General features: G+C 38.5%; 2 protein-coding genes across 2 annotated transcripts; one reads left to right on the top strand and one right to left on the bottom strand.

The window, feature by feature from the left end:
* Window positions 1-380: 380 nt before the first annotated feature.
* B0H65DRAFT_519533 (uncharacterized protein) lies at window positions 381-1,817 on the top strand (the record flags this gene model as incomplete). The annotated part of the gene is made up of 2 exons (XM_062828719.1): window positions 381-1,251; window positions 1,426-1,817. The coding sequence occupies exons 1-2, from the start codon at window positions 498-500 to the stop codon at window positions 1,815-1,817; spliced, it is 1,146 nt and encodes a 381-aa protein (XP_062684639.1). The 5' UTR covers window positions 381-497.
* Window positions 1,818-2,409: 592 nt separating this feature from the next.
* Window positions 2,410-3,030, bottom strand: B0H65DRAFT_421077 (uncharacterized protein; the record flags this gene model as incomplete). Its single annotated transcript, XM_062824318.1, has 1 exon — window positions 2,410-3,030. The coding sequence occupies one exon, from the start codon at window positions 3,028-3,030 to the stop codon at window positions 2,410-2,412; it is 621 nt and encodes a 206-aa protein (XP_062684640.1).
* Between the last annotated feature and the right edge of the window lie 16,779 nt (window positions 3,031-19,809).

A 19,809-nucleotide genomic window follows, 5' to 3' on the forward strand; every position in this document is an offset into this window, starting at 1 on the left:
ACGAATGTGTCAGGCTCCTGAACACGAGCAAGCAGTTGAAGAGCTGAGCTCTGGTGAAAGACTATCAAGTGACACGGCCACTTGTAAGCTCATCAGGACATGGCAGTGCATGCGCGTGGAACGGGGCGGCATGCAGATCAACGGACAAGCATTATGGGCTGAAACACTCAAAAAGGGAAATGTGCAACTCATCGCCTTTCAAAGCCACACTCCAAGACGGGATCTGAAGGAAGGGTCACTTGGACGACGACAACGGAACGGGTCGGGAACCGAATTGACTGGGGCAGCCAAATGGGTCAAGTGCATGGTTCTAATAGCAAAAAATGCTCGGTGCTTCAGTCCCGTTATCGATAACCTCATTTTCTCCACTCCGGCTGTTATCCAGAGCCGACTTCACCAAGTCCTCCATCACTTCATAGAGTCAGATCAACCTGCCCTTTTGAAGAGCCTCTGTACCTATATACCACCGTTACCGAAACGGCTGGGCTTGACCTGCCATGTCAACAATACGCCCCTTAAAGGGCGCCTTCACCAGCCGACTTTCACTATGGGCTAGACCATCACCTCACATCGCCTTTCGACCACACGTCTCATCACATCAACCACTTTCTTGCGCAAGGCCTTATTCTGACGATCAATCCAGGGAATGGGGCTCCCTTCAAGATTTTTTCAACGATCAGATTGAGAAGCCCAAAAGCCACGGGAAACTCCATCGCTCTAAGCAGACCAAAGAGGCTCGCTCGACCGATGACGGGGAAGATGAGTTTTCGAGGATACTGTCACCAAAGCAAGAGAAGCCTAAGAAACCATGGCTCAAGAAGAGAGAGGAGAGTCTTGCACGTCGCGACAAGGACAAAGCCGAGGAAAGAAGAAGAAGAAAGACCGCCCGCAACATCGCCCTCTTGGAACAGGAAACAAGCAGGCGGCACGCCGCTGGACGTCCCGATATCACATCCGCCATCGACCCCGAAAGATCGGAAATCACACCCCGCACCGCCAAGGAAGCGATTGCGCGCTGGCAGGAGATGAAGGGGAAGGACAGTCAGTTCCAACCCAAGGAGTCGCGGGCTGTCAGGGCGCTAAAGAGAGATGTCAGACGGGAGGCCAAGGAGGCGAGGATCTTCATGGCATCGCAGGCCGCCGAGAAGGCTTGGGAACATGAATTCGAGCAGATCGAGAAGGAAAAGAAGCCCTGGAACGTAAAGGAAAGGGTGGCGAAGGAAAGCTTGGAGAAGTTGAAGGCATTGGATAGTGTGTCGGAACCAGTCGCTGAAGAGGTCTCGTTTTCGCCACAACAAGAGTCACCGGTCTCGAGGAATGCGAGGGCAGTAATCAACCAAGGGCAGTCGGAAGTTTCAGAACACGTGTTCCAAGCACTGGGCAAGCTGGGGAAGACATCGTCCGCACAACCAAGGAACACGACAGAATTGCCCCGGGAGGTCCCAGCACAAGCGCAGCAAAACGCTGTCCGGACGCCAGAAGACCCTCGAGAAAACGACTCACCAGAAGAGAACCCGGACGAATGGGAAGACGAATTGGACGATGATGCCGAATGGGCCGGTAAGAAGAAGCCGTCTAAAATAGAGCGGCGGCGGATGAAGCTCCTACAGCGGTTCAAGGAGGGTCTGCAGAAGAAGATGGGCGTCCCAGTCGGCGACACAAAACCGCATCCGGAGATCGATGCCAAATGCGATGCGTGGTTGTATAATAGGATTAAGGCGGAAGAGGACCGGGAAAGGAGGAAGAAAACCCGGAAGGCAGTCGCGCACAAAAAGTTTGTGAGCAAGCTACGGAGGAAGGCGAAAGGCGAGGAATGACGCAAACCCGCCGGGATTTGAATGAGCGAGCTGGAGATGAGGATTGCTGTCTACTACGGTTATCTCTGGCTATCCGGATGGGGGCGTTGGTCGTTAGAGATACCTACCTAGATGCTGCTTGTCAACGAACTGTTTATGGTTGCACTCGAGTGTGCTATATATTTAGTGGAATTTCGGTGGCGGAACAACGTATGTCGTCGAATATACCCTAGCATTCCATCACATCGTCGGATTTCTGTTGATTCTTCTTATATGAGATATTATTGTATTGTACATATTATTTTTTTCCCGCCTCTCTCGTCCTCTCCGTGTGCCTTTAAGTCTAGGAGGGAGAAGGTATCAGTCTCACGCAGCCCGACAAATACGCCCAATCCCATAACTTTAACCTCGACCGCTTTCTTTTGAACAGTATCGTACAGCGAGACGTTTTCTCCGTCATATCCAGGCATCCTCAGCGGCAACACTTTTTCAGTTGTCAAATGTAGTATGCAGTAATCATTCCTCATCCATGTCCTCCTACCGTAACCCATTCAGAAGGCTCCTATCTCAGTAATCAAACATCCTCCCTCTTTTCCTCCTCCTCTTTCTCCTCTTACTCCTTCTTCGGGGTATCATCACCATCCTTCTTCTTATCCTTACCCTCCTGATTCCAAACCTCCCAAATCTGATCCATAATCAAGCTCCCGTATCCCTTTCCACTCTCCAGCGCCTTCTTCTCCTCCTCCAACCTCTTCTCCTTCCACCCTTCCTTCTCATCACCCATCCAAATCTTGGTCAAGACACCACCATTTTTCTCAGCATGTTCCTTCTGTTCCGCTTGCTCCTGCGCAAGCTTCCTCCTCGCCCTCTCCGCCTCGATCAAAGCCTTGTTCTTCTTGGCCTGCTCCGGCAACGCGTCGCCGGTAGACAGCACCTTGGCCCACTTCTCGTTGGACCGCTGGTAGATCGACTTGCCCGTGTAGTCGAACGAGAGCTGGTTGAAGCCCCAGAAGGTGCCCGAGCCTAGGATGGCGTTCTGGACGGAGAACTGCCCTCGTCCGCGACCGGGAAGGAGGAGGCCGATGGGCGCGAGGACGGAGACGATGATGGCGGAGTTGTGGAGCAGGTTGGGCGTGCCGTAGTGGTTCTCGGCTGAGGGAATGATTTCGACGGGGTTTTCTGGTGTCGTCGTCGTCGCGGCGGGAGTTTCTGATGATGGTGGTTGGGAGGCCATTGTGAGGGCTATTTCTCGGGGGAACGGGTTCCCTGGATAGCTCGATGATTGTCGGGAGTGGAATCCAATTGGGCGCAAGGCAGGCTGGAGGTTTCTTCGATTCAAGATCCCCCGTCGTCTTGTCGCAAAAGTTCGGGCGGTTCGCGGAAAGCTAGCCGGCGATGACCAGGCGTGCATCCGCACGGACCGTAACCCCATCTTTTTGTTATCTTATCGCATTTCCTCTTATCGATAACATAGGGCTGTAAGACCCGACGTCAATCCCTCCAGCTGTCTTGACCTTTCCCTCTTTCCCTCTATCGTGTACACCTCAACCCTTTTCAGCTTCGACCGTGACGGCTATTGCCATTTCGACCTCTTAATGGACCATAATTCACATGTATTCCACCATTGAGCACGTTTAATGGTCGTCACTGTCGTAATCGTCGACGCCATCAATACTCGGCATCGATCTCCATCAACGACGCTTTCGACACAGCAACTCTTGATCCATCATGTCAGAAAGTCCAATCATTGTCAACACATTGCACCATGAACATCGGAATCACGTCTTTGCCGCTTTGACGCCCAACATTATCTTGGACGGCTGATGCGGCACATGTGTTTATGCCATGCCACTGATAAGATTCCAGACAAGCGGGTTTCATTCGCGAAAGGCAGGCCCGGGATATAATGGAACCCCAAACAAATACCAGATAAGGCATTGTTTCCTCGTTGATCTCCCTTCTCGGCGGCTCTCTTTATCTCTCACTTGCAGTTATCTACTGCCCGCTTCGATATTGCGACAAGAAACGCGCGACAAGCGCAACATCAGGCAACGGTTGGTTGTTCGTGGTGTACTTGTCAGTTACACACAGAAAGAGGACCCCTGGCTTTGTCACTTCAAAGCCTGGCAGCTCAAACTTGGGCCTTGATCGGCTGGATGTGCTGGCATCGAGCACACAGATATTTCAGTACAATCTGGTGCCCTGCAGCCAAGCGAGCTAGCAATTGTACTGCTTTTTAGGGGGTATTTGAACTAGAGTCGACTGGGGTGCCCGTATTAGCGTTGGAGTAACCTTTTTTAGTATAATTAATGCCCAAGAATCCACACTGCTTTCAGAAAGAGGGGCTGACCTTGTTGCTTGTCGTCGTCGTAATATTGTAAAGGAAGTAAATAATACTAGTAATCGACTAAACGATTAAATATTATAGATTCCTAAGATTTCATAGAGCCTTTTAACGCTATAGAGGGTATCGATTTGTCCTAATTCTATACTTAACCCCTAACTTTAGGTTTAATAGAAGACGACTTATTATTAGAACCTATTTGAATATTTTTAATAACCCGGTGCCCGCTAGCTATAATAATAATTAGCCGCCTCCTTTCCCCTCCCTAATTATTATATTAAATTAGCCAATTTAAAAACTAGTACTCAATCCCCCCGCTTCTTAAATTACAACTATATAGGATATTCTTCCGTTAACCTAATTTATAATTAAAGCTAAACGGAAAGAGCTAACTAAATTAGCGAATAAGATAATGCCTAAGAAACCTAAAGCCCTGGTAAAAAGTAAAGCGGCGGCGCCTATATTCGATAGTATTAAATTTATGAGGTTTACCCCTAAAACTACCGCTACTTTTATAGAATAGTTACTATATTGTAGGATTAAGGGATAATTTAATAGTATTTATACTAAAGATTATAGGGACGCGTAGAATTACTTTATCGAAATATATATCGAAACGTAGCCGGGTTATTATTAGGATTTTAAATATATTAATAATAAATAGAAGGTCAAAATACGTCAATATAGAATATAGTAAAGCCTTTTCTCTAAGTATTTTAATATTGGCTTAGACTCTAATATTTAATTGCTTATTATTTTAAACGAATATTAGGAATTTTTCGTTAAATATTATACTATTAAAACGTATAAAGTTAATTAAATCCGTTGCTAGCCTCTTAATAATATTAATATATATAAATAAGTCTTTTTTAAAGCGAAGGGGACGGGATTCGATATTACTATAATTAATAAAACATAATAAGAGGATATATTTAGTACCGGCGTTAATTAGAATTTTAAGGAAAATATAAACGATAATAATTTATTTGATTACGTAAAGGTAGGGGAGGAAGTAGGGGAAGAGGAGTAAAACGTTAGCGGGGAGAAGTTTAACGAGGGCGAGGAGGAGGAGGATAATAATAAATTTAAATTATTTATAACGATTTTAAAAAGGCGTGCTACCGCCGTCGCTACCGCCGTTACCGCCGTGTTAATAATAAATTAGGCTTAGAGATACCGTTTTATTATTAATTTAAATAAGATTCTAGTTAATTAAATTATTGCGCTCGTAAACGTAGAGGGAGGAGAAGTAAGTAAAAAGAGGTTTAATGTAATAATATTAGGGAATTCAATAGAAAAAGCGGCGGCCTTATTATAAATTCTTAAATTTCCTAGTATAGTTAACGTTAGTATTACTATCGATAATCTATAAATGCGCTTTACTAAAAAGATAATTAAATTGGAGATAATAGCTTATATTAATTATTTTGTAAATAATCCGCTAGTCGCGACGATGTAGATGAGGTTGAACGAGGTAATGAAGGGTGCGTATATAGATAAATAAAAAAGAGGGATTTAGAAAGAGGGGATGAAAGTTAGAAATTTAATAATTTTACTAAGAATTATAGAAGTAAATACCCTTTTTTTTTATAGTAAAATATTAATAAAATGTAATTAAAATTAAATATTCAATTTTATATAGAAATCTTTATATATATTATTCAATTTGTATAAATAATTCGATTTTATATAATTTTGCTAAAATAATTCGATTTTATATATAAGAATCCCCATCTCCCCTCCTCCTCCCTCCTTTGCCCTCCCCTCTACCCTCTACGAATCGATTACTATTACTTATTTATTAATTAAGCCGCATTATAATAGATATTATTAGAATAAATACCCCTTACTGATTATTCCGTTCGCTAACGCGCTATTTTTAGTATCCTCTCCTCTATTTATATTAATACCCTCAGTTTCTTTTTCGAATACGAAACGATAAAATTATAAAGCCTAATTATTGCGTATATAATTTAAACTCATTTTTTATATTATATTCGATAAATACGACCTTTACAATTTTCTACTTTCTTTTAACGAAATTAAAGACTTACTCTATAATAATATAAATGCGAGCGTAATATAAATTATATAATTCCTTTGCTATTTCTAGCGGTTTATCTACATTTTTCTAGTTTTATAAATAGTATTTAATATTCGAGAAGGGAATTATAATGCCTAGCCGCGTCCTAAACCCCGTATCCGTTATATAATATCGTAACTCTAATATACGAAAGGATTTTTTAAACGTATAGGCAAAAAGCGAAGTATCGTTAAATGATCCTTCCGCCCCCGCTAATATATACGTAAAGGTATAATCGAACTTTACCGCGGTAAATACGTTTTGGGTAATATTACCCTTTCGATCGCGATACTAAAATTATTACCGTAGCGGTATATAGGCGGCTACTTAAATCCCATCGATAGCACTAATACAACTGTTAAAGGTATTGAGGGTTGGATTTAGTTCGATATTAGAGTCCAAATAATTATCGGTTAGTAACTACATAAAGTGCTAGTGAAGGGTAACTAATTTAGGGAGTAGATCTTTTACAATTTCCCTTACGGTACTTTAATTAATTTGGAATTTGTGTACCGTAGTTCTTTGAGCTTCCGTATAGGTTAGGATATATAATACTTATTATAGAGCTAGGCTGTAACATTCCTACACTATATTGACTGCTTTATGTGCTATACTTAGAGTTGGTACTATAGCTCAGAGCTATATACGCACTAGCCATATGCACAGCAGTCACGTGCAGCTGCACGTATACGCGTGTACAGATTGGCCCGCTAGAGCTCTCGCCCATATAGCTAGTCTTCTACGTATACCTTCCTTTCCTCTCTTCTATATAATAACGTATATTTTACCCTATACCTAATAATATTTTACCCCGTAATAATTTATTATACTTTACTATTACACTATACGTACTTAAAGGAGAAATTAATTAATTAAGCGATTGAAGATTTGGGCCCTTATTAATAGGATAAATATAAAATTCGAGCTTATTGTTAGGCTGAGTTAGGAGTTAATTAATTAAGTATCTAGTCCCTTTTTTCTTTTTGCTTTAAAGATAGTAATTATAAGAGATTATTATTATTACGATTAATTTAGCGATTAATATCAGACGTCCTGGTTATTATAAATAATTTTATTGTAATTACTATAGTTAGAGCCCTTTAAGTCTTTGACCCCGCAAATTAAACAATTTATAATAATTTCGTAGAAGTATTTATAAATTTTAATAGTAATCCCCTTACCAGTCTTCCTTCGAATTCAATTATAGAATACGCTTTCGCCCTTGCAATTATCCTTATTTTTTACAACGTAATTATCGCTCTGAACGGCTTACTTTACAATAACGTAATCGAAGCTTACGACCGCACTTAGAGAGTAGAGGAAGATTTGGAAGAATCTTGGAAGGAGATTTTTAAATTTTATAATAACTTCGTTATTATGGCTCTTTAATATAAGTTTAAAATTGATAAACTATATAAAGAAATCGTTGTATTAAAATAATTGTTCGCCGATTTTAAAATTAATATTAACTTCACTTTTTAAAAATAATGCAATAAATATATTAAAGCTATTAATAATTTCTGCAATCGATTAAAGTAAATTAATACTATTAATTTTATTTACGATCCAGCTTAAATTTCCGCCCCTAATAATTATAGCATTGTCCTTAATAATCCCAACCTCCCGAATGACTCTAATATATTAATTATAGCTACTAGTAGCGGCTGGTCAATATTATCCCGTTTGTACGTCCCGTTATTTAATACTAAGGGTAATACCCCTTTGGAATACATTGAGCGTTATTATATTTAACGTATAAAAATTAAATTATATTAAATTAATAAAGTTATTTATTTTATACCTGAGATTAAACGGTTTTATATATTACTAAATCCTTAGAGGGTACGCCCTTCTTTATTATTAAATCGGATTTGAATATAATTTTTGAGTATTCTAATAATAATATTAAGTAGAAATAGAAGATTGCAAGGGACCTTTTCGCCGAATTTGATACTAAGTACGATAATGTCGATTTTATTATCTACGCTCGTTGTAAATTAGATAAATTAAAAATAATTAAAAATATATATTGATAAATTTTTGCAGATTAATTTACTTTATTCGTCGATTATGATAAATTGGATAACGCTATAAAAGTATACTACTTTTATAGTAAAATTATTAAAAAAAGTCCGGGCTATTTTCATTCTCTAATTCCCCTAGCTTACTAACGATAATTATATAAAGTAGTTTAAAACCGTTCGGGGCTTCGCTTAAAATTTTAAAGATAATATTTATTATAATAATTTCGTTAACCCTTTCTATAAACCGAAGGCCATTTCTTTTATTCCCGTTATAAATAAACCTATTAGTTAGAATGGTATTACTATAAACTTCAATAAAATATTTACTACTAATATTATTTTGCGTAATATAATTTTTTAAGAGGTTTTCGATTATTGTATGTAGTTAGGCGCTTATACCCGCTATAGCTGTTAAAGTTACTTTTCGGCTACGTATTATACTAATATTAATTTTAGGAAAGAGGTCCGCCTATTCTATAGTAGAGGTAGAAGTCGTAAAGGAGGTAGAGGCAATAGAGGCGGCGGTAGAAGAGGTAACGCTATTCCCTAGTAAAGTTAATATAATTATAATTAATAGTAGTATAATTAATACCGCCTAATTGGAAGCTATTAAATTAATATTATAGGCATAGCCCTTACAGCCGCCTAAAACTATTAGAATATCCTATTCCCTATTTACTAATTAGGTTTCATTAGCCCTATTTAGGGTAATAAGAACGGTATTGTCGGTTAGTAGGGAAATATATAACTTCTAAATTAAATTACGATTGGAAGTATAAATTTATAGGATTAGGAGGAAAGAAGGGGAATATTCTTATATAATTAAATATAATTAAAATATATAGATTTTTTGTAGATAGCTATTATAAATAGTTTAATTTATTAAATCTCTTTATTTATTTATTTAACATATTATATAAATTGTATTATTTTACCCTAGTTAATAGCGGTTATAGTACTTTTAATTTTATCAATAAACGTTTCGTTTATTACTATTAATTTCCTTATTATAAATTAAGAATACTAAAAATCTTTTATTTCGCCAACGGAGGCCTAGCTAAAGGTAATATTACTTATTTCTTTAAATTAACAATATAGGTAGGATTCTATTATAAAATTATTAATTCATTAATTTATAATTTAATAGAAAATAACACGGTTATTCTTGGCTACCCTTAGTTAATTTACTACGCCTTAGGTATCTCTTGGCCTTAAAATTCTCTATAATTTATTTTAGTATATAAAATAAGAGGTTATTTTTTTGAAACGCGTCCTTTTATATATACGCTACGTCCTTTTAAAATTTGGAGGTAGCTATGCTATTCTCTTATTTAATATACCGGGTACCTATTTAATTCCTATTTATAAAAAGGCTTTTTATAAAGAGGTCCTAGACGAGGGGGAGCCTACTTTCGAGGGGGAATTTAAATTCGATTACGTATACAGTCCCTAAACCGATATTATATACTATATTTCTATTTTTACAATTATAAATAGAACTACTCGCTAGAGGTTTAATTACTTTAAATATTGGATAATTAACTATTTAAATACTATATTTATCGGTAAGACCCTTAGCGGATTAAGATAGGCTTTAATACTTTTAATTATATTTAATTCTGGGACCCCCTGCGTTTCTCCAGTTTCTTACTGGGTAGCTCTAGTTTCTTACTGGGTAGTTAGGAGTATCTATATTAATAATACCGATTACTATATACCGATCCGCATTTATAATATACTTTGCGATCTTATTAATCCTAATAATATTAAAGAATTATTAGTAGCGACTTTTAATTGGCTGGTTAAGAAGTATAAATTATAGGTAATTTACACAATAAGGGTTTATATAGTAGAAGATATTAAGAGGATAAAAGAGAAAGACGAAGTAGAGGAAGGAGGAGGCGTTTTAAATTTTAATTGTATTAGCGACGGTTTAATTGAGGGAATGATAGCGGAGATATTAGTAGGTAAAGGAGAGAAATATAAATATTTATTTAGTAGTAATTTTTATAGGTAAATTAACGGTTTAGCAGGGGAGGGAGACGACGAGACCCTTCGTACCGTACGGGTCGCTAATTTAGTATTGCTTTTAAAGATAGAAGAAGATTTCCTACAGTATAAAGTTAGTATAATGATTATTTCGTGATAAATAGTATATCCTTAAGTAAACTTACGTCCGAAGACATAACGAAATTCTATAAAAAAGCCGATAAATTACTAAAGACCGATGAGCAAATTAAGGTAAAGTTCCTCTCTTAATATTGGTATTACGTTAAGACGTTTAAATAGGAGGACGTTAAGATATTACCCTTAATATACTCTTACAATTTTAAAATCGAATTCCACTTTGGAATTACCCCGCTAGCAATTCGAAGCTACCTATTTAACCCCGACGAATTAAATATTATTAAGAAATAAATTGACAATAATTTAGCTAAAAAGTTTATTCGACCGTCCTAGTCCGAAGCTTTTTCCCCAATCTTATTCGTAAAAAAGTTAAAAGGTAATATCCGTATTTGCGTTAGTTATAGAAATATTAATAATATAATTCTAAAGTTCCGCTATTTATTACTACTAATTAAAGAGACTTTCGATACTATTTACTAAATTAAAAATTTTATTAAATTTAACGTTATTACGGCTTTTAATTATATTCGCATTAAATAAAGCTATAAACAGTTAATTATTTTCATTATACAATTTAATCTACTTGAATCTTTAATTGTATTATTTAATTTATAGAGTGCGTTGGGTACTTTTTAGAATTATATTAACGATATCCTCTACGATATTTTCGACGTTTATGCGACTATATATTTCGACAACGTTTTTATCTATTCCGACAACGTTTAAAACTATAAACGTTAAATTAATAATATTCTTAACCGCTTAATTAGAACGGGCTTTAGTATCAATATCGATAATTATAAGTTATATACTATATATATAAAGTACTTAAGTTTAATTATATCCCAGGAGGTATTAAAATAGACCTAGAAAAGGTTAAAACTATTATTAAGTAGGTAGCCTTAGAATCAAAGAAATCCTTATAATATTTCTTAGGATTTGCGAACTTCTATAGGCGTTTTATACGAAATTTTTTAATAATAGCGACCCCACTATACGAACTTGTTAAAAAAAACGCTACTTGGATTTAAATTATTACTTATTAACGGGTTATTAAAGCATCGAAGGAAACTTTTACGAAAGGCTCCGTATTAAAGATTTACAATTAGATTAAGAAAATAGTAATTAAAACGGATATATTTAATTAGGTTATAAGCAATACTTTATCTTAGTATAAGGATAATAGCGTACTATATTTAATAATCTACCTCTTAATAAAATATATAATTTAAGAATATAATTACAATATCTATAATAAGGAATTCCTCGCTATTATTAAAGTACTAGAGGAGTGGAAACTAAAATTCGAAGGCGCCTAGTAGTTCTTCGATATTTTAATAGATTATAAAAATCTATAAACTTTTACGACTAATAAATAATCTACCTAGCGCTATATGCGGTATTTTTAATTCTTATCCTAATTTAATTTCTTAATTAAATATATACCGGGTTCGAACAATTTCCGCCCGAACGCATTAAATTAAAAATTAAACGACCGTCTTATTAGTATAGAAAACAATAGATTTATAATTAGAAAACGCCCACTTCTAAACCCTTGGTAGTTCGAGGACGGTTATTTCTTTAAAGAGGATTCTATTATTAACTTTTTATTCCATTCATCAAGTATAAAGGATTTTAATAATAAATCTACCAATAATTTAATTTACGTTAGTTATAAAAATATCTATCTTTTTATAATAATTTGTCTCTTATCTTATAAATAAGATACGGCGTTAGTAGTTACCGATTATTAAAAAGGTTTTTTACTATACTCTTTCCAAATGCTATATTATAAACGGTATTATAAAGTGGCGCAATAGGGTAATTATCGACCCTTACGATAAGGAATTCTAGCTTTAATTAATTAATTACTAATATAATTTTCCCAGTACGGACTACCTTAGCTACGATATTATATACGAATTATTATAATACGAATTTTATTAGGAAGGAATATATAATAATATAAGGACTTTTTATAAAGATTACCTCCTTTATACAAAAATAAAATCGTTTAAACGGAGTTTAGCTAGGTACTTTAAACTTATAATTATTTCTCTAATATTATAGCGAAATATATTTATCAATTACGTTATCACATTATTAGGAAATACCTATTTTAACTAAATTTTAAAATATATCGCTATTATTATCGATTACTTAATTAAAATACGGCACTATATATTTATAGTAACCTTAGAAATAGAGGAATTTACAAACCGCTTCATTAATTATATTTATTCGATCTACGGCCTATTAAATAGTATCCTATCTAATAAAAGTACCTAATTTATATCACATTTCTAATCTACCCTTTATAAAAGATTATTTATTATTTATAAATTAACTTTAACTTTCTACCCCTAAATTAATACCTAAATAGAATATATTAACGTAAAAATAAAATAATTCTTACAACTTTATATTAATTAAGTATAAATAGATTAAGCAAAATAATTACTAATTACGGAGTTCGTTAAAAATAATACTGTATCATTATCAACGGGCATCTCCCCCTTTTTCGCTAACTACGGCTACTACCTATAGATAAGTACCGAACCTCGCACCCCACTACTCCTTAATTTTTCTTTAATCTAATTGAAGGAATACCATAAAATTATTAAATTAACAAATTACTTTTAAAAAATTTAAAACTTTATAATATAATAAACCCGGCGAATATAAGAGCGATACAAAGATAACGCTAAAAAAAAACGTATTAATTTCCCTAAATATCACCCTAGTAATATAATTTTACTTAATACAATAAATTTAACCAACGGCCGGCCGTATTTAAAATTTTACTTACAATAAGAGGGCCCTTTTTACATTACCCGAATAGAGAATTATACAATATATTTCACATTCCTAATTAATATAAAATACTTACCAATTTTCTACGTCTTTATAATATAATTATAGATTAATAGAGGCCTACCCGGCTAAAATACATCATCCGACGTAAAAGTAAATAATAGCCGCGTGATAATTAAAATAAATAATTACGAAGAATAGGAAAAATAAAACCTCGAAAAGTTTATCGATTACATCCAATTTGGCTGTAACTATTATTAATATTACTACATTAAATAGAAAAGTAATAACTAACCAACTTAAAAACTTAAAAATAACGTTATCGATTGCGAAGAGATATTTTAATACTTTTACAACGAATTCCCCAATAAATTTATACCGCCAGACATCGAAATTATATTAATTAGACGAATTCTAATACTTACTGCCGCCATTCTAGCGCCCGCCGCCGCTCTGAAACTACTAACACCCTTAAAATACCGGTCTACCCATATAACCTAATACGAGACCGCCGCCGCTATTATCAATATTATATAGCCGTTACCTAATACAATTATAATTACAATAAGGCCAGAGAATAAGCTTACAATATATAAAGAATAGGGATTAAATACAGTATTCGCAAAGATAGTAAAACGATTAATAAATATTTAGGCTAGTCGAATACTAAAGATAGAGTTTGTAAACTATAATAAAATATTGGAAGAAGAAAGTTTAAAATAAATAATTTAGAGTATTATTATATATATAAATTCAAAGCTACTAAAACTTCTTTTAAAGAGGGATAGTATTATAGGGCTAGCCTATAACATTCCTGTACTATATTAACTACCTTATATACTATAGCTAGAGCTAGTACTATAGCCTAGAACTATATACGTACTAGCTATATATATAATAGTTACGTATAGCTATACGTGTGCGTGTGCACGGACTGGCTCGCTAGGGCTCTCGCCTATATAGCTAGTCCTCTATACATACTTTCCTTTCCTCTCCTCCGCACAACAACGTATATCTTACACTATACCCAACAGTACCTCGCCCCGTGATAATACTACTATTACTTTCTAACGTACGGTTTAATATTTAGTCGATTCTATACTGGTATAGATTTAAAGCTATTGTATTAGGGTATTGAAGGTATATCGATTTATACGAAAGAGGTTTTTAAATTAGGTCTTAGATCTATAGTATATAGTATTTGCTAATTCTCTAGCGTACTTTGGACTACCAGAGTGTATAGGGGTAGGTAACTTGCGGTCTTTTCTCCTACTAAAAAGAATGTGTATTGCATTGGCCGCGGCAAAGGTAAAAGTAGTTCGGTTGGTACTGTCCATATTAATTTTATAATGGGATTTAAAGAACTGATTTATATAAGTATCATAGTAAGCAGTCGTTTCTAATATCCTACAATAAAACCTCCTAAAATACAATAGAGCCTCAACTATACCCCGTAGTTGTCTTAATTCAATTGGATTTTTACATTTGCACTTGCTGTATATTCGTACACCTTGTATATTTGACTATAAACGTAGTTTGGGAGCTTTCGTCAACTCTAGTAAAATATCGAATATATAGCGCTTAATACTATAAAAAGTGGAGATATTTAAACCTAAATAGGGAGGTGATACGGTCCGTATTAGCGCGGTACGAAATTTGGCACCCTGGTTAGTACATAGGCTGTTAAGAACAGCGTATAGCGGTAATCTATTGCTAATCTTGGTCTAGCTTCCTAAAAAAATCGATCTTGGCGGTCAAAAAGCAACAGAAAAGGCGTGTTCCCGACGGAAGCACATCCAGCCGATCAGGCCCTTATCTTTCTTTACTTCTTCTCGAGTCTTTCAAAAACGGTACCGATTGATCAGTCTGAAAGTTCAGATTCGTCTATCCCACGAATCGGTGCCTCAGGGCATCGCATCTCACTTAAGCTTATCTTATGAGCTAGCTAACTCATTCACACACCCGACCCATTCTCCTGGATCAACGGGATTCCGGTGCCTGCCAGCCACATTGCACAAAAAAAGGACCCTTACACATTTCACATGAATGGAACTCGAATGTTTTTTGATGATGACAAGAGTTTCAAGCTTTTACAGGCAAACACGGGTACCCCCATCTCTAGATGCTTGTGATATGGATCGCAAGGCTCGAGGCGAGCCGAACCCCACGCTCGATAATAACTATCTCCGCCCGGTGGAATGGATACATATCAAATCTCAAAATGTGAGACATGGGAAGTACAAGATCACGATATCTTGATGTTCTCCGATACCCACGTTACGCACGACATGCAACGTTAGTGCACCGGGCGTTGGAATCTGGATCTCCTTGGCGCTCACGACAAACTCCCTTTTCGGACGCATATGTGATATGCCGTTTATCGACAAAAAAAGCAACGACAAGACGCCCGGATCTCGCGGGATTTTGGTACACCTTTGATTCGATGGTGTGAATCCAGTCATTCTCGCAAGCACTCGGGTGGCCGGAGACCAGACCCTGGAGGTTGACAGGTAGATGATGCTTTTGGGAAGGGTATCAAACAGAACGGGCAAGTATGCCGACGACAAAGTTCATTATTCGGGATCCAGCCAGCGGGTCTGCCCGTCATCCATGTGATTGCTAGAGTGGCTACAAGAGACCTGTCTTACTTCACTTCTGTCATCCCCCACTATGCAGAATTTGAGCTGGCTGAGATATAGCCTGGCTTTTTTTGCCTGTTTAACACAATAGGTGGGTAGCACAGCGGCCTCTAGACATCCTTTGGTCCTCATCACATCAAGGAATGACAAGATAAAGAGATCATGAAGTTTTTGGATCTCGAGAGGTTACCTACTCTACAGTCCTTGACTGAATACCTATCGATCCAGGGAATCTGACATCTCGCCATCTCTCATGCAAGCTTCATCCTACAACGCCATGTTCCTAGCCAATTCCGTCTTCACGTCTGTACTCACCGGTCTTGACTTCTGATACATGTTATCATTCAAGCACTTCTCACCGAGTCGTCGACGTCCATAGTAGATGTAATGTGTAGTATACATTACCGCACGACATATCATCCTCCAGACACATACACAACCAAAGAAACAGTTGACCCCTACCATTTTCTCCCCCCATCCACTCCAATCAACCCTCTTGATATCACGATACATACATATCCAAACAGCCAGGCCCATCCCTTCTTTCCTTCTTCCTTCATGTTCTCAGAAAAACACCAGAGAGGCAGGCCATCCAATCGGAACCTATCCTTTAGTCAACAAGGTTACGTTATCATATGATATTGTATGTTGGTTGTGGGAGGCCGCCAGCAGACCAGATACAATTATTAGACAGGTTATGTATAGGATTGCATGATACCCATAGAGGTAAGGTGGCTTGCTTTGGATCTCACTTGCCGGTACTCTACGCCGATGCATTCGGGATTTATTTCTCGATACAGGTAGATTGCTGGACATGGGTACATGTAGGAAGTACGTAGGGGAAGGTGATCACCAGGGACCAGGCACATGGCTTGTTCCCTTTTTCACTTCTGGCATGTTGCCTCGCCTTACCTGTACATTGCCTATTCTTTGCTTCTGAACCATAGTACTCGGTTCTACCGTTTCTTGTGATGGATTCAAAGCATTGTACGAGGACGACTATAACCGGAGGCAGAATCGGGTGAAAGAAAAGCAACAAGAATGACTTCCGGTATGAACAATCAATGTCATCAACGCAAGCTACTCCCGCGGTCGTCCACACAATGCCAGATCTTGCTGGATCAACACGACATACTTCTAGGGAACTAGGTAGGTAGGCTCTGTAGCCTCCTCTACATTTTATCACGGTGGCAACCCTCAACTGCAATCGTCCTATTTCCGGCTAGGTACTCACCGATCCCTCCACAAGTGTTATCACCTTGGACTATTTGGCAATTTGGCAATTTGGCAATTTGGCAGACAGTGACAGACAAAGGCGTGTTGTACACTTGATCACGGTCGAAACGACCTTCAACTGCACGGACAGACAACATTACATATCGTAGTGTCTCAGTGTCAACTTTAACACGGGAGGGTTTTCATGATCAAGTTGTGGCTACATACCCCTGCTGGACTGAACAAGGACCCTGGGCGGAATGATGTCGTTACGCAACCTTTAGGTAAAGCTTTCCTTTTTCTTGGGGGCTCTGGAGGAGAGTTGGGGGTTAGCGGCAGCCAAGAAGCCAAGAAGCCAAGAAGAAGCCGATGAAAATCCCTGCTTTTTTTAACCCCTGGTGTGGTTTTGGTTTTGCATGTGGAAGTTTGCAGGTTTGGAAGTATGGAAGTCTGGAAGCATGAAGGAATTTGTTTGGAAGTGGAAGACGAAAGGTTTGAGACGGGATGGTGTTTATGCATAGGCTGTGGTGTACGTACTGTACGGGCAGTAGACATCGCATGAAGTTTCACACTTCGTTTCTTCCGTGCTCGCTTCGTCACTATGTCCAGGAGCTCCATCATCATCATCATTATCCTTGTGAGTCTTTTTTTCTTCACGAAAAATATTGTCCGCCGAACCTGCGCCGAACGGAGGTTGGAATCAGCGCGGATCTCTTTTTGAAAATAGCCTCTGCTTGAAGTCTTCCCCCCACGGTGACATCGGAATGTCGAGAAATTTAATTTGCAAAAGGGAAAATCGGACAGTGCAACACTATTAGTCGCTATTACCTAATAGGGTGTTAGTTCTAGCAACCATAATGTCATTTTCCGACACTAGTTTTGTATCCCTCCCGTCCTGCTGTATCATGACGGGAGTTCTCAATATTTCAAGGGTCGTAAAAGAAAAGGTGTGAGTGGCACAATTGACGGTAGGCGAGAGATGGATGGGTGTTAGGGTATGATCTTTTTTGGGATGCTGAGTTCGACATTCCAAGGGCGAGTGACTTTGGGGTGGGCCAGGTTAATGTGGGTCGGTGGGGATGTACTGGAAAGTTGAGTTGAAAAGACAGCACCCCCATCATTTCTTTTCTCATTCCAGCGCTCAACTTCCCTGAATCTGGGCCTTTTGATTGGTTGATGATTAGCGCCTTGGCGAGGTACAAAGACGGAGCATTCCGACGACATTTCAGCCACACCACACTCCACTCGCCAACCGGACTGTCTTGGCTGCTTCTGATAAGCTCAAAAGGGTAAAGCGTCCCCAGTTGTGGAGTAAATGAAGCCACAGCCAGAATGTTGAAGCTGGAATGCCGGCTCAGCATCCTGAAAAAGATCAGGCCCTTAGTGGCGATATCTTGGCTGTGCTGAATTACCAAGGGCTTGGTATGGCGTCTGAGCGGTGTTGCCGGTGAGATGTTTTGGGTGGTGGATGGTGTAATGCTGAATGCTAGGTAGGCCAGTTGCCCAGATAGAGAAAGGATTTTGTAGAATAGGCAGTCAATATTCTACCTCTGTCCTTCCGGTTTGCATTCATCAACCAAACCGGAATGTCCATATCCGTGGCAATATCAGAAAGATTCCTCTTTGTATTACACAGGAACCAGGACCAGCAACCGCGCATCCAAGTTCAGACATCTTTTATGCCGAGTGAAATGCAATGGATACGACGGAATAGACGGGAAGAAGACTGACAGGGACGGGGTGCAAGTGCAACGGTGGGGGGTGATGAATGTGTAATCGCTTTGGGAAGTCCCGTCTTCCAGAAACGCCTATTCTGGGCATCCATGCAAATGAAAAAGCGCCCAGATACACTGCAGCGGAAACGAAGGCGATCTCGTCCGTGTCGGTCGTGAGAGGTTTATCAAAGTGTGTGGTTGTGTGGTGTTGCAGGCTTTGGCTTTCCATATTTCATGTTGTTCCTCACACACACGAGCTCCGAGATAAGAGATTCATTGGTCGGTTCCTGCGCTGGCCACCCCAATGGCCCAGGCAAAGCCTTGTCAAGCAGTCAAGACAGTTGATCGATGTGCTTGCGCAGCATCACAACCCGCCGCATCAGCACGTTATTCGCTCGCAAGTCTGACATGAAGGGGGCGGCCGGCCGGCCTGTTAGTCCTGCGAGTGTCCTTGTCCTTGGTTTTATTAGCCGAGCTACAGGCCAGGTATATCCTCCCATCTTTGCCATGTGCGGCCATGTTGGGCGGTCAAGGCTCTCTGACACCATTCAGACCCGCTATCGCGATACTCGCCTGGTGCGACTCACAAGGTTGAGATGCCCAATAGGTCTGGGGCTTGATAACGTGGTGTACCGTCCGTCTCGTGCGGCAGTCCAACCGAAGGGAAAGAGATGTACGACGCCGTCAACGACCCCTTGACGAAATCCCGAATCAACGACGATGGCAATGCCGTGCGACAGACGGTAAAGGTGTCAGAGCGTATCTTGTCTCGAGGTCGTCGATCTTTTTTGGGGATGGGACACAGCTATCGGTATCTGGGAGGCCGCGGGTGATAGCTCTCTATAGATATCTGAATTGCTGTGCCGCAGACGCGCCGGCACATCGACTGTCACTGTCCTGCAAGATTGGTACCTTTTTTTTTCCAGCCAGCCCAGTGGTGTCTGTCCTTGAGGCATGAGATGGTCCAGAAAAGGACGGGAGGGATGCCGTGAAATGTTTCCAGTAATAAGGTCAGTGAGATGGAACAAAAAACAAAGACAGATAGACTGTCG

This window comes from Neurospora tetraspora (genome assembly GCF_033439725.1).
Source record: "Neurospora tetraspora strain CBS 560.94 chromosome Unknown B0H65scaffold_2, whole genome shotgun sequence".
Taxonomy (NCBI): domain Eukaryota; kingdom Fungi; phylum Ascomycota; class Sordariomycetes; order Sordariales; family Sordariaceae; genus Neurospora; species Neurospora tetraspora.